At 43.5% G+C, this 14,500-nt stretch overlaps 1 protein-coding gene across 2 annotated transcripts in view; it reads left to right on the top strand.

Annotated features, from left to right (window-relative positions):
• syndig1l (synapse differentiation inducing 1-like) overlaps positions 1-14,297 on the top strand; it is a 90,302-nt gene extending 76,005 nt beyond the window's left edge. The window contains exons 3-5 of one of the 2 annotated variants that reach the window (XR_014536925.1): positions 3,755-3,892; positions 9,568-11,791; positions 13,711-14,297. Coding sequence is in view for 1 of the 2 variants with exons in the window: in XM_083562764.1 (XP_083418890.1) it covers positions 3,755-3,892; positions 9,568-9,726 (297 nt within the window). In the remaining variant the exon portion in view is untranslated. Of the gene's footprint in view, positions 1-3,754; positions 3,893-9,567; positions 12,036-13,710 lie in introns of those variants that run through there. The other variant, XM_083562764.1, reaches the window with a different exon arrangement.
• Positions 14,298-14,500: the final 203 nt, after the last annotated feature.

Below are 14,500 nucleotides of genomic sequence, written 5' to 3' on the forward strand. Positions count from 1 at the left end.
GAACTGCAAAGCAAATGTGCTACCTTTTTTTTTTAGTCAGGGTGAAAACCGTTTTGTTTGATGAGCATAATACATATAGTCTCCAGCAATGAGTGTACAGTTGATTTGGATACCGAGCTGACTAAAAGTAATGGCAGTAATTCCAGACACAGAGGGGAAGTTGAAATGGTGGACAAGTTAAGCCGAGGGTGCTGTAAAACAACTACAGGCTGTTTGGTGAGCATATTGTACCTACAGGAAGTTGTTTCTGACATTAGGAAAGGTTTCTAAACCTGGTGCCAACATCTAAAATCAACCCAATTAATATCACACACCATATCATATGTACTCATACTGTACTTTAACTTGACACTTTATTAGGAACGCATCATGTAGTAGTAGCAACAATGCACATTGATGTGAAATCAGGGCAGGAGCTTCAGTTACTGCTCACGTCAAACAGCAGAATGGAGGAAATGTTAGATCTCTGTCACTTTGTTGTTACTGCCAGACAGGCTGGTTTTGGTATTTTCAGAAAACTGCTGATCTCCTGGGATTTTGTTTACACACACACACATGCACACACAGATACAAAGCCGTCGCTAAAGTTTCCACAGAATGGTGTTCAAAACAAAAAAGCCTCCAGCGAGCAGCAGTTCTGCAGTAGGAGATTTATAGTTGAGAGACATCTGAGAAGAAGGGATAGACTGGTGTTAGTACCCAAGCTGAAGGAGAACCATCTTCAGCAACTGCCATCTCAGGCTATAGTGCTTACAGGACCCAAAAACTAGAATGATGAAAAATGCAGAATGTCGTCTGGTCTGATGGATCTTAATTTTACTTGGTAGTGAGATTTTGGTATCAACATCATGGTGCTGGTGGTGCTGCTGGTGGGGAGTCATGGTGCTGGTGGTGCTGCTGGTGGGGAGTCATGGTGCTGATGGTGATAGTGGTGCTGGTGATGGTGTAATCATGTGGGAAATGTATGTTTTGGAATGGAAAATTCTAATCTGCAGCAATAATTTCATCATTTCTAAAGCTCACATGAACATTTCAGCTCATGGAGTGGAGTGTGTGCTAAAAAACTCGTCATATTAATGAAATCTGACATTCAGAAACCTGAACGATCTTCTCCTTAATTGGTGTTGAACTTTAAACTCATCTCCACAGTATTTTTCCAGATTATCCAAATGGATCATCAGCAGCGATTCAGACACAAAACACTCACATTTCTAGGCCACAGACACAAACAACAACAACGATGGCAACGGCTGTAGCAGCTGCCGTGGGTGTAGACGTGGTTTCCATAGATTCAGCCGAGGATGATGAGATGAAGAAAAGAGGATAAAAATAACTCGGCCCAGGGAAGGAGCAGATTCAAGAGCAGTGATGAAAATTTTGTTGTTTACAGAGCAAGAAGCTGTACTCCTCCCATCACCCACTTAACAATAATAACAACAATAATAATAATAATAATGCAGGTAGTCAGGTGGTGCGCTCTCCAGGGTGAATACAGCTTATGTGCTGATACTGAACAACACCAGACTTGATCTGAACATCTTGATTATTTTACCTTTTAGATAATGATGATAAGGAGGATGATGAGGATGATGATTATGAGGATGAGGAGGATGATGATTAAGGGGATGGTGATGAGGATAAGGAGGATGGTGATAAGAAGGATGATGAGGATGATGATTATGAGGATGAGGAGAAGGGGGAGGATTTATGGGATGGTGATGATTATGAGGATGAGGAGGATAGTGATGAGGATGAGGAGGATGGTAAGGATGATGATTATGAGGATCAGGAGGATGATAAGGATGGTGATGAGGATGAGGAGGATCGTGAGGATGATGATTATGAGGATGGTGAGGATGAAAATTAAGGGGATGGTGATGATAATGAGGATGAGGGGGATGGTGATGACGATTAGGAGGATGGTGAGGATGATGATTATGAGGATGAGGTGGATGATAAGGATGGTGATGAGGATGGTGAGGATGGGGATGAGGAGGATGATGATTAAGGGGATGGTGAGGATGAAAATTAAGGGGATGGTGATGATAATGAGGATGAGGGGGATGGTGATGAGGATGATGATTATGAGGATGAGGAGGATGATGATTAAGGGGATGGTAATGAGGATAAGGAGGATGTGATAAGGAGGATGATGAGGATGATGATTATGAGGATGAGGAGGATGATGATTAAGGGGATGGTGATGAGGATAAGGAGGATGGTGATAAGAAGGATGATGAGGATGATGATTATGAGGATGAGGAGAAGGGAGAGGATTAAGGGGATGGTGATGATTATGAGGATGAGGAGGATAGTGATGAGGATGAGAAGGATGGTGAGGATGATGATTATGAGGATCAGGAGGATGATAAGGATGATGATGAGGATGAGGAGGATGGTGAGGATGATGATTATGAGGATGGTGAGGATGAAAATTAAGGGGATGGTGATGATTATGAGGATGAGGGGGATGGTGATGACGATTAGGAGGATGGTGAGGATGATGATTATGAGGATGAGGTGGATGATAAGGATGGTGATGAGGATGGTGAGGATGATGATTATGAGGATGAGGTGGATGATAAGTATGGTAATGAGGATGATGATTATGAGGATGAGGAGGATGATAAGGATGGTGATGAGGATGAGGAGGATGGTGAGGATGATGGTGATTATAATTAGGATGATGGTAAAAAGAATAAAAAAGAAAGTGGATGAGGATGATAATGATGAGAACGATGAAGAGGGTGATAATGTTTTGGATGATGATGAAGAGGTGGAGAGGGAAAAAGTGGATGATGAATAAATTTGTACATTTGTGTGTCCATGTAGCTATGATGATGATGATTGATGATGAAAAGAAGGAGCTGGAGATGGAGGAAGTGGTTGATGATGATGATGATGATGAGAAGGAGCTGTAGAAGGAGGAATTGGATGATGATGATGTTGAAAATAAGAAGTAAGAGGAGAACGAGGAGGACAGTGATGAGAATGTTGAAAAGGATGATGATGATGAGAAGAATGAGAAGGAAGTGGATGATGATGATGATGATGATGAGAAGGAGGAGGAAGTGGATGATGATGATGATGATGATGATGATGAGAAGGAGGAGGAAGTGGATGATGATGATAATGATGATGATGAGAAGGAGGAGAAGAAGGATATTCTATCTTTTCTTGTGTCTCGTGTTAAATGTTTTCCCCTCCAGCAGCTGCAGCACCGTCTCAATAATTAATGTTAAACAAATGTCTGAGTTTACTCCACATCTCCTGACCTGCTTCTGCTCTTCTGCTCTCTCAGGCCCGTATCCACACTCCTGCTGTTACACAAGAGGATATAAATATTTCAGAGGAAGCGTGTCACTCTGCTCTCTGCCTGCCAGAAGCACAGCTGCTTTCTAGGACTTTCCTTTTAAATATGAAAAAATATCCATGTTGCAATTCCAATATCCAATATTGCCATCTCCATGTCAGATGAGATGTTTACCTCTGACACTGGAATTCTCTTTGGAGACTTTTACAGATTCCTCCTGCTTTTCCATTGGCTTTCTGTTGTGGTCACTAGTTTTATGGAAGTCCCGTTTGCTCTTATAATAATTTGAATGTGCTTGTGGAGATGTGTGGACCTGTGTGGAGATGTGTGGAGATGTGTGGAGATGTGTGGAGCTCCATTCAGCCAGTAAGTAAAGTCAGGAGATGAATGTTGTGTGTGGTGTAAAAACTCACGGTCAGTGTGTTGTGTGTCTCTCCCCAGACGGACTGCTCCAGTGACAGCGAGAGTGAAGATAACTTCATCGTCATTCCTCCTCGTGATCACCTGGGCCTGGCCATCTTCTCAATGCTCTGCTGCTTCTGGCCTCTGGGCATTGCAGCCTTCTACTTCTCTCAGGGGGTGTGTACAGAGTGCACACACACTCACACTCACACACACGCACACACACACACACACACACACACACACACACACACACACACACACACACACACACACACACACACACAGGCACTGTTCCATGCTCACACGTCATTAACGAGGTCACTGTTGAGGAACATTTGAATTTCTCCATCTGTCTGGTTTCTGTCTGCAGGAGATCATTTTCTTTTTAATGCCTGCTGGGAATCGTTCACTTCACGCACACGCTTCAGTGCCTCACTTCCTCATATCTTCACCAGCTTCCTCCAAATGACAAAAAACTCCCTTCATGTTCTTCTTTTTTCCTCTTTATATTCTTCAGGTAGAGGCAGAAGGAGAGAATGGAAGGCAGGTAGAGGCAGAAGGAGAGAATGGAAGGCAGGTAGAGGCAGAAGAAGAGGCAGATAGAGGCAGAAGGAGAGAATGAAAGGCAGGTAGAGGCAGAAGGAGAGAAGGGGAGGCCGGTAGAGGCAGGAGGAGAGAAGGGGAGGCAGGTAAAGGCAGAAGAAGAGGCAGGTAGAGGCAGAAGGAGAGAAGGGGAGGCAGGTAGAGGCAGGAGAAGAAGCAGATAGAGGCAGAAGGAGAGAATGAAAGGCAGGTAGAGGCAGAAGGAGAGAAGGGGAGGCAGGTAGAGGCAGGAGGAGAGAAGGGGAGGCAGGTAGAGGCAGGAGAAGAGGTAGGTAGAGGCAGAAGGAGAGAAGGGGAGGCAGGTAGAGGCAGGAGAAGAGGCAGGTAGAGGCAGAAGGAGAGAATGAAAGGCAGGTAGAGGCAGGAGAAGAGGCAGGTAGAGGCAGGAGGAGAGAAGGGGGGGGCAGGTAGAGACAGAAGAAGAGGCAGGTAGAGGCAGAAGGAGAGAAGGGGAGGCAGGTAGAGGCAGGAGAAGAGGCAGATAGAGGCAGAAGGAGAGAATGAAAGGCAGGTAGAGGCAGGAGAAGAGGCAGGTAGAGGCAGGAGGAGAGAAGGGGGGGCAGGTAGAGGCAGAAGAAGAGGCAGGTAGAGGCAGAAGGAGAGAAGAGGGGGGCAGGTAGAGGCAGGAGAAGAGGCAGGTAGAGGCAGAAGGAGAGAAGGGGAGGCAGGTAGAGGCAGGATGAAGCTCAGGCAAAATAGTTGTGTCAGAAGTTAATCTGGTTGTGTTGGAGTAATTATGATAATGACGGTGGTGTTCAGAGAGAGAGAAAGAGAGACAGAGAAAGAGAGAGAGAGAGAGAGAGAGAGAGAGAGAGATGGGGGGTGGAGACATGGAGAACTGAATAAACCTTCAAAGCAGAGAAAGATACAATGTTCACCGCAGTCACGCCCACGCCGTCCTACTGCTCCTCCCGTGACAACTATAATCTTCCTTTATCTCTCTCTCTCTCTCTCTCTCTCTCTCTCTCTCTCCAATTGCTGTTTCCTCTGCATCTCCACTTTTCCCTCCCCTCTTCCCTCTCTCAGCATCCTATTTATCCTCCATTTCACTTTCATTCTTTCCCTTCCTCCATCAGCATCCTTTGCTTTTCCTCCATCTCTCTTTACTTTCCCTTCCACCGTCAGCATTTCTACTTCTCCTTTCTCTCCCTCCCTTCACATCCCTCTTTCTCCTCCCTCCTTGTTTCTTTTAGTATCTTTACTCCTTCTCCTGTATTGTCCCCATTTCTCAGTGTGCATACCTCTGCTCTCTTCCTGCCTCAGTGTCCTCATTCCCTTCATTTTCCACATTTTCCTTCTTTCCTGAATTAGTCTCCTTCACTTCCTTTTTCAACATCCCTGTTTCTCCCCCTTTCCTCCCTCCTTCAGCATTTCACTTCTCCTCCTCCCTCCTTTGACATTCCACTGCTCCTCCATACTTCCCTCCTTCGACATTCCACTTCTCCTCCTTCTCTCTCTCCTTCCCTCCCTTTAACATTCCCACTTTTTCACCTTCTCTCCCTCCTTTCCTCTCTCTACCTCCCTCCTTCAACATCCCCACTTCTCCTTCGTCCCAGCATATGTCGTTTTTTCTTTTACTTAACTTGTTCCCTCTATTGTCTTTTCTTTTGATTCATATTTACACAATGCATGAGTTTTGTGTCACTATTTTCACTAATCCCTCGTTCCATTCCCTCGGCTAATGTATCATCTTCATCATCTTCATCACCTTCGCACACATTATAGACATAATTAAGGTAATAAACATGACATGATGTTCTCATGACAGACTCATTCCTTTCAATTACGCTCTTAACCTGATTGGTTGCTTTTTTTTATACGCCCCAGAAAATGGGCGTCGGCTTTCCGTACTGTTCTTCACAAGAAGTGCGATACTGATTCTAATAAGTGTGTGTATCAGAGAGTAAAAGAGAGAAAGAAAGAAAAAGAAAGAATAAGTAGCAAAAAATGTGTTCGCATCACGTCGGGTTCAGCAGATACACAGCGGCGGCCGAGCAGCACATTATTGACTGTCACAGAGTGAAAGAGTAAAAAAATCAATAGTGTTTTCCTGGGATTAGGAGGTCTCACACAAACACACACACACACACACACACACACACACACACACACACACACACACACACACTATACAGTCACATGGGATTTGCAGCTCACAGTGTGTGAAACGGCGGCTAAAACAGACATCAGAGTGTGAAAGGCCACGGCAAACAAACTCACAGCTGCAAAATAGAGTGGAGTTTCACCACGGCGTGTTTGAAGGAGGCCAGTAGATGTGATGTGAGTTAATAACACACTAAAAAATCTCACACTCACACATATATTTACACTCAAACACGCACATTCACAACCACAGTCACATCCACAGTCACACTCACCATCACATTTGCAACCACAGTCACACTCAAATTCACCCTCACAGTCACACTCAAATTCACCCTCACATTCACACTCAAATTCACACTCACACTCACACTAATATTCACATTCATTCACATTTGCACTCAAATTCAACCTCACATTCACACTCACACTCATATTCACACTTACACTCACATTCACACTCACATTCACACTCATATTCACACTTACACTCACATTCACACTCACATTCACACTTACACTCACATTCACACTCACATTCACATTCACACTCACATTTACAGTCACACCCACATTTACAGTCACACTGACACTCACATTCACACTCATAGTCACATTCACAGTCACACTCGCATTTACAGTCACACTGACACTCACATTCACACTCATTCACACTCACAGTCACATTCACAGTCACACTCGCATTTACACTCACAATCGCATTCACACTCACAGTCACACCTACAGTCACACTCACATTCACATTCACACTTACATTCACACTCATCTTCACACTCACATTCACACTCATATTCACACTTACACTCACATTCACATTCACACTTACATTCACACTCATCTTCACACTCACATTCACAGTCACACCCACAGTCACACTCACATTCACACACACATTAACAGTCACATTCACACTCATATTCACAGTCACACTCACAGTCACATTCACACTTACATTCACACTCACACTCACATTCTATCCTCTCTCTCTCTCTCTCTCTCTCTCTCTCTCTCTCTCTCTCTCTCTCTCTCTCTCTCTCTCTCTCTCTCCAGTCATGTCCAGTGTTTGTGCAAGCAGTTTTATGATGTTGATGTGAGACCTTGATTGCACACAAACATCTTCCCACGTTCCTCACATGCACCCGCCTGAAACCCTGATGCCTGAGGAGCATTAAGTCACAGCTGAACAATTTACGAATCAAACAAATGAGAAACGAAACAAGAGCCTTGTTTCAGCTAGTGTTTTTTTTTTTTATTACACACACACACACACACACACACACACTTATTAGACATGATCAGTAAAAAAAGAAACGTGATGCGCATTTATCACAAAATAAAAAACAATGGTGTCCTAAATTGCTTCATGTTGCATGGATACTGACTGGAACATCTCCTTTACATGCGAGCTGGTTTGTCCTGTTATTCATGACATAATAAAAGCAGCTCCATAGTGAAAGCCAAGGCCGAGAGGAGAACACCTTCAATACGAGCAGCAGAATTTATTGTTCCTCATTTTTCCTCACCTCAGTGTCCATACTTCTGCTCTCTGCCCGCCTCAGTGTCCTCATTGAAGATCCTCACTTCTCCTCCTTCCATACCTCCTTCACCATCCCCACTTTTTCTCCTTTTTTCATCGTTCAACATCCCTACTTCTTCTCCTTCACTCCTTTAACCATCTTAAATTCCCCTCCTACCTCTCTCCTTCACCATCCTCTCTTCTCCTTCCAACATCTGCACTTTTCTTCATCAGTCAACAGCTCCACTTCTCCTTCTTCAACACCTCCACTTCTCCTCCTTCAACACCCCCAGTTCTCCTCCTTCACACCTCCACTTCTACTCCTTCAACACCTCCACTTCTCCTCCTTCAACACCCCCAGTTCTCCTCCTTCACACCTCCACTTCTCCTCCTTCAACACCTCCACTTCTCCTCCTTCAACACCCCCAGTTCTCCTCCTTCACACCTCCACTTCTACTCCTTCAACACCCCCAGTTCTCCTCCTTCACACCTCCACTTCTCCTCCTTCAACACCTCCACTTCTCCTCCTTCAACACCTCCACTTCTCCTCCTTCAACACCCCCAGTTCTCCTCCTTCACACCTCCACTTCTACTCCTTCAACACCCCCAGTTCTCCTCCTTCACACCTCCACTTCTCCTCCTTCAACACCTCCACTTCTCCTCCTTCAACACCCCCAGTTCTCCTCCTTCACACCTCCACTTCTACTCCTTCAACACCCTCAGTTCTCCTCATTCAACTCCACCACTTCTCCTCCTTCAACACCCCCAGTTCTCCTCCTTCACAACTCCACTTCTCCTCCTTCAACACCTCCACCTAACCTCCTTCAACACCCACAGTTCTCCTCCTTCACACCTCCACTTCTCCTCCTTCAACACCTCCTTCAACACCTCCACTTCTCCTCCTTCAACACCCCCACTTCTCCTTCTTCAACACCCCCAGTTCTCCTTCTTCAGCACCTTCTCTTCTCCTCCTTCAACACCTCCACTTCTCCTCCTTCAACACCTCCACTTCTCCTCCAACACCTCCACTTTTCCTTCTTCAAAATCCCCACTTCTCTTCCTCTCTCTCTCCTTCAACAGTCATGTGAATGGGATGTTCAAACAGAAGGATGTGTGTGCTGTGTAATTAGTTCCTTAAAGAGTGTAGGGCTGAAAAGAACCAACGTGACAGCACACACACACACACACACACACACACACACACACACACACACACACACACACACACACACACACACACACACAGGCATTCATTTGAGTTTTCTTTGATCGTTCTATTAACCTTCTCGCTGTGCGTCTCTGAGCCGTGGGTTTGATTCTTCCAGTGTTTCCAGATCCCACAGCTCATGATTCAAGAACTCTGTGTGTGTGTGTGTGTGTGTGTGTGTGTGTGTGTGTGTGTTTAATATCATTTCGAAATGTGCTGCATTTAAATATCATCCTCGCTCAAGCGTCTCCTCACTTCTCTTCTCTTCTCTTCTCTTCTCTTCTCTTCTCTTCTCTTCTCTTCTCTTCTCTTCTCTTCTCCCTGTGCCCTTCTTTTTCATCTCTGTACTTTTTCTCCTCTGTCTTCTTCTCCTCTGTCTTCTTCTCCTCTGTCTTACAGACCAGCAAAGCCGTGACGAAGGGTGATTTCCCAATGGCCAGCATCGCGTCGAGGAGAGCTCTGTTCCTGGCTGCTCTCTCCATCACTATCGGCACCGGGGTGTACGTGGGGGTGGTGGTGGCTCTCATCGCCTACCTCTCCAAACCGGGTCATATATAACGTCCCCCCGACTCATATCGGACCCGGGAACTGCAGTAGCACCTCTGAGATCTTCAGCAGACCTTCTCATTCCCACAAACACATCCCCTGTTCATTTGCTCCCAGAGAGAAAGAGAGAGAGAGCACGAGAGAGAAAAAGAGAGGGAGAGAGAGAGAGAGAGAGAGAGAGAAGGATTTCAAAACATTTGGACATTCGGGAAAATTCTTTATAAAAGGATGGCAGGAGGAACGTGGGATTTGTGTTTTACCAGAGAAAATAAACCAGATGGATTCAGATGAAGGAACTCCTGATGGATGAGAGCACAAAGGAACACGAGAACTAACTGAACTTTCAACATCCTGAGAACGAAATCTATTTTTTGCCGTTGGGTTAAATGTATCCAGGGTTCGAGATATTCCTGCGTGATACCTCAAACTCTTTCCTGTTGTGTGTGTTTAAGACGCCATCTGAACCTATTGAGGTTCCAGAAAAACTAATTCTCTTATTTCATGTTTACTGAACAGCTAAAAGCATAAATACTGAATATTAACACCTGAAAGACAAAACAAGTCAGGACTCAAGACTTGAATCAGCTTGGTTTGACTCCACTTAACTGACTTGGTTTGGTCCAGCTTCACTCCACTCAGCTTTGATTAGTTCAACTCAGTTTGGTTTGACGAGGCCAGGCTCAGCTTGACTCGACTCGAATTGAGGCAGAGTTGGTTTGATTCACTCCACTCAGCTCGACTCTCAATTCACCTCAGCTTGGCTTGGTTTGACTCGGGTTGATTCATCTCAGTTTGAGTCAATTCTACTTGCCTTCACTCATTTTGACTCGACTCAACTTGGCCCGACCCGGCTCGGTTAAACTTGGCCAGGCTCGGTTCAACCCATTTTAACCCGAGATGGTTTGATTCGGCTCAACTTGGGCCGGTTCACTTAAGCTTGGGTCAATTCAGCTCAACTCGACTCGACTCACCTCGACTCGACTCAGCCTGGCTTGCTTCAGGGTTTAAATCCTGGTGTCTGAGAGAAACACACCTGCATCTGCTGCTGCTCCCTGCTTTCCTCCTTCTTCAATCGTTCTTGGCTCATGCTTCATGTTTTGTGTTTTTTGGTTTCTTGTTCCACCTGACACGGTAATGACTGGGGTTCTGAAAAGAAAACATCCCCAGTAATGAAAGAGAAAAGTTTTGACTGATGTTACAATTGCTTCCTGTTGTGTCTGTGAGATTTGGAGAAAGAATAATGAGAAACACACAGACGTCCAAAATTCATATTTTTTTTTTTTTTTTTTTTTGAAACTCGAGTGATTTTCAATTCCAGACCTGACAACACATTTCACATACACTGCGCAAGAGCATCTGCTCACTGTTTCACTATTCCAGTAAAAATTCCTGTGAAAAACACACACACACACACTCACGCTATTTGGTAAAACGTATTGGGACCGCTGTTTTTTTTTTTTTTTCTGTTTAATCGTTTGGTCATTTATCAAACAATTCACAGAAATACTCTGCTCTTATAGACATCACATAATTATGAAAAAACATATGTGTTAGATGTTTGTTCCTCATAGGCATATCCATGAGAGCAGAGTTTTTTTTTCTGAATTTTTGAAACAAAAAATTAAGCAATTTAAGACCATTTCTCATTTGGCAATAACAGTAGAGGGCGCTGTAGACGTGACTGAAAATCGCAAAAAAAAGGCAGGTCTGTAGCGAGGTCGAGGTTCTCGGGGGTGCGACGGAGAACCGTTGCTACATAATCGACTCACCTCCTGGTCTGAACGTGAGCTCGTGCTCATATTGCATTTGGTGCAGGAAAAGAAAAGACGAGGTTTTGTTTGTCAAAGCATCTGCTCAATCTTGTGCACCGTGTCTCCAGGCGAGGCGCCGATGGAGTGAGAACATTAGCATAATGCTGGAGGCAGTGTTGGGGGTTACAAAAGGTGGGCTTTTTTGGAATTACATTACTGAAAAATGAAATGGTGCTTTGGTGGTTCTTTAAATGGTTCCTGGGAACGTGTCTGAACTTCTATATACACTATATGGGCAAAAAGTATTGGGATACCAAACTTATCCAGCCATATGAGGTTCTAAACTCTTAGCACAAATTTGCACACGATTGTAACAGACGTCTTTGGATGCATCAAATTTTTCCTTCACTTCATCTATGAGACCCAAAACCTGTTCCAGTATGACTATGAACATCTTGAGTGGCCTGAGCTTTAACCATATTGGACACCTTTAGGATGAAATTGAATGCTGACTGCACCCCTGGGCCTCCTCACCTTCTCACCTTCATCAGTACCTGACATTACTAACGCACATCCAAAACAGCCTTCTTTCACCTTAGAAATATTTCTAAGTTAAGAAACATGTTGTCTATATCCAATGCAGAGAAGCTCGTCCATGCGTTTATGACCTCTAGAATAGACTACTGTAATGCATTACTAGGTGGATGTCCTGCATCATTAATAAACAAGCTTCAGTTAGTCCAGAATGCCGCAGCAAGAGTTCTTACAAGGTCAAGAAAATACGATCATATAACCCCAATCTTATCGTCCCTACATTGGCTTCCTGTTAAGTTTCGAATAGACTACAAACTACTGCTACTCACTTATAAAGCACTAAATGGTTTGGCTCCCATGTATCTATCCAGTCTTTTAACACGCTACAATCCGTCACGCTCCCTGAGATCTCAAAACTCTGGGCTTCTAGTAGTTCCTAGAATAGCAAAGTCCACTAAAGGCGGTAGAGCATTTTCACATTTAGCTCCTAAACTCTGGAATAGTCTTCCTGACAGTGTTCGGGGTTCAGATACACTCTCCCAGTTTAAGTGTAGATTAAAAACATATCTTTTTAGCAAAGCCTACACATAACACACATAACACACATCACATCATAACCTTGTGCTCCAGAATATATGATCACATGCACATTATCAACTTGTGCTGTTAATATCATGAACAGCAGCTACGCTAATTCCTCTCCACTGCTTCTCTTTCTCTCCCCATCCCGAGGCTTCCTGAGGTTTGGCCAGCTCCAGTCACGTCCCACCTCGTGAAGATTATGGACCTTTGAAGAAGTAGATGCCGAACTCGCAAACATCCTGAACCATCTAGAGACGTACCAGTGCCAATTGGATCCCACTACATGTGTGGAGTTTGACATTGGACCTCCTGGAGTGTTTAAAGGCTCTGGCATGGAGAAGCTGATGCTGGATCTGTGATGATCACAAATGCTGAGCTTATAAAACTAGGAGCTACTAACCATATAGACTGTAGGCTGCAGAAAGAACATCACTTATTATCTTATACTCCAGTGCTCATGTTAGTTCTCACTCTCCAGTGTTCTGTATTGTTGAAAGATTTATGATCAAACTCTTGATGTCACCCAAATGAGGATGGGTTCCTCTTTTGAGTCTGGTTCCTCTCAAGGTTTCTTCCTCATAACATCTAAGGGAGTTTTTCCTGGTCACAGTCACCACGGCTGCTCATCAGGGATAAATACACACCGTTCACCTTAACTGTTGATTTGTGTAAAGCTGCTTTAAGACAATGTCTGTTGTGAAAAGCGCTATACAAATAAACTTGACTTGACTTGACATCCTTGAGGCTGAATGAATCTGCACAAATCTCCATAAAATTTATTGGAACATCATTCCAGAAGAATGGAGCTCATTATAACAGCAAATGAAGACTAAGTGTGAAACCGGATGTACAAAAAGAAGTGCATATAAATCTTACAGTTGGGTGTCCACAAACTTTTGTCCGTATAGTGTAGCTTCGGTTACTATTGATGGCTTCAGTTTGTTTGTAGAACTTGTAGAATTCCACCATCCACCATCGTCAATTGGTAAATCGCAGCATTGGAAAAACAACGAGACGCCGATGAGCGAATGAGCAGGGCACCTCTAGGTGGTGCCGGTGTGCTGGAAAAACGATGTGTATTTTGTTACATCGTGTTTGTATTGTGTGTTTTTTTATTGTGTTTAATGAGTGAAAGGAAAAAACGTGGAAAGAAATTGGCATCGCTAAACAAAGATAGGGGTTATAATTAAAGGGGTCCAAGCACCGACCCCCCCCCCCCCAATCTGAGATTATGAGAATAAAGTCGTAGTAGTTTTAGGATAAAGTCAGGAATATTTTGAGAAAAAAAAAGTCACATGTACGAGAAAAAAGTAGTTAAATAGGCTTTACTGTCATTTGAACCATATACATCGCAACAACACAACGTTTCCCCTGGACCACAGAGCTCCATCAAACAACATACATTAACTAAAGGAACCCAGAACTACACAGAACCTCAAACTAACAACACAAAGTGCACATGTGCAACATTTAGTGCAAAAAAACCCACAAACAACAACATGAGACGAGGAAGAACATTAACACAGTAGCGTCAACTAGTCCAGTACAGACGGCTGTTCTGTTAAATACAGCACACGTAAACATTTAGTTCAACAAGAAGTGTACAAACACAATGTCCTAATATGTTGAGACAAAAATTTAACATATGAGAATAACTTAATATTTTTAGAAAACAAACGTAAAAGGAGAATAAATTTTTCTAATATAAAAAAAAAATATAGAATAAAATCTTAATATTTTGAGAAACAAGTAAAACAAAAATAAAGTAGAAAGAAGAAAGACGAGGATAAAGTCGTAATATAAAAAAAAATAAATAAATAAAAAAAAAAACGAGAATAAAGTCGTAATATTTTACGGAAAAAAAAGGAAAAAAAATGAATAAAGTTGTTATATTTTAAGAAAAAAGTCAAACGAGAATA

The sequence above is a fragment of the Silurus aristotelis genome (genome assembly GCF_946808225.1).
Source record: "Silurus aristotelis genome assembly, chromosome: 15".
NCBI classification, from domain to species: domain Eukaryota; kingdom Metazoa; phylum Chordata; class Actinopteri; order Siluriformes; family Siluridae; genus Silurus; species Silurus aristotelis.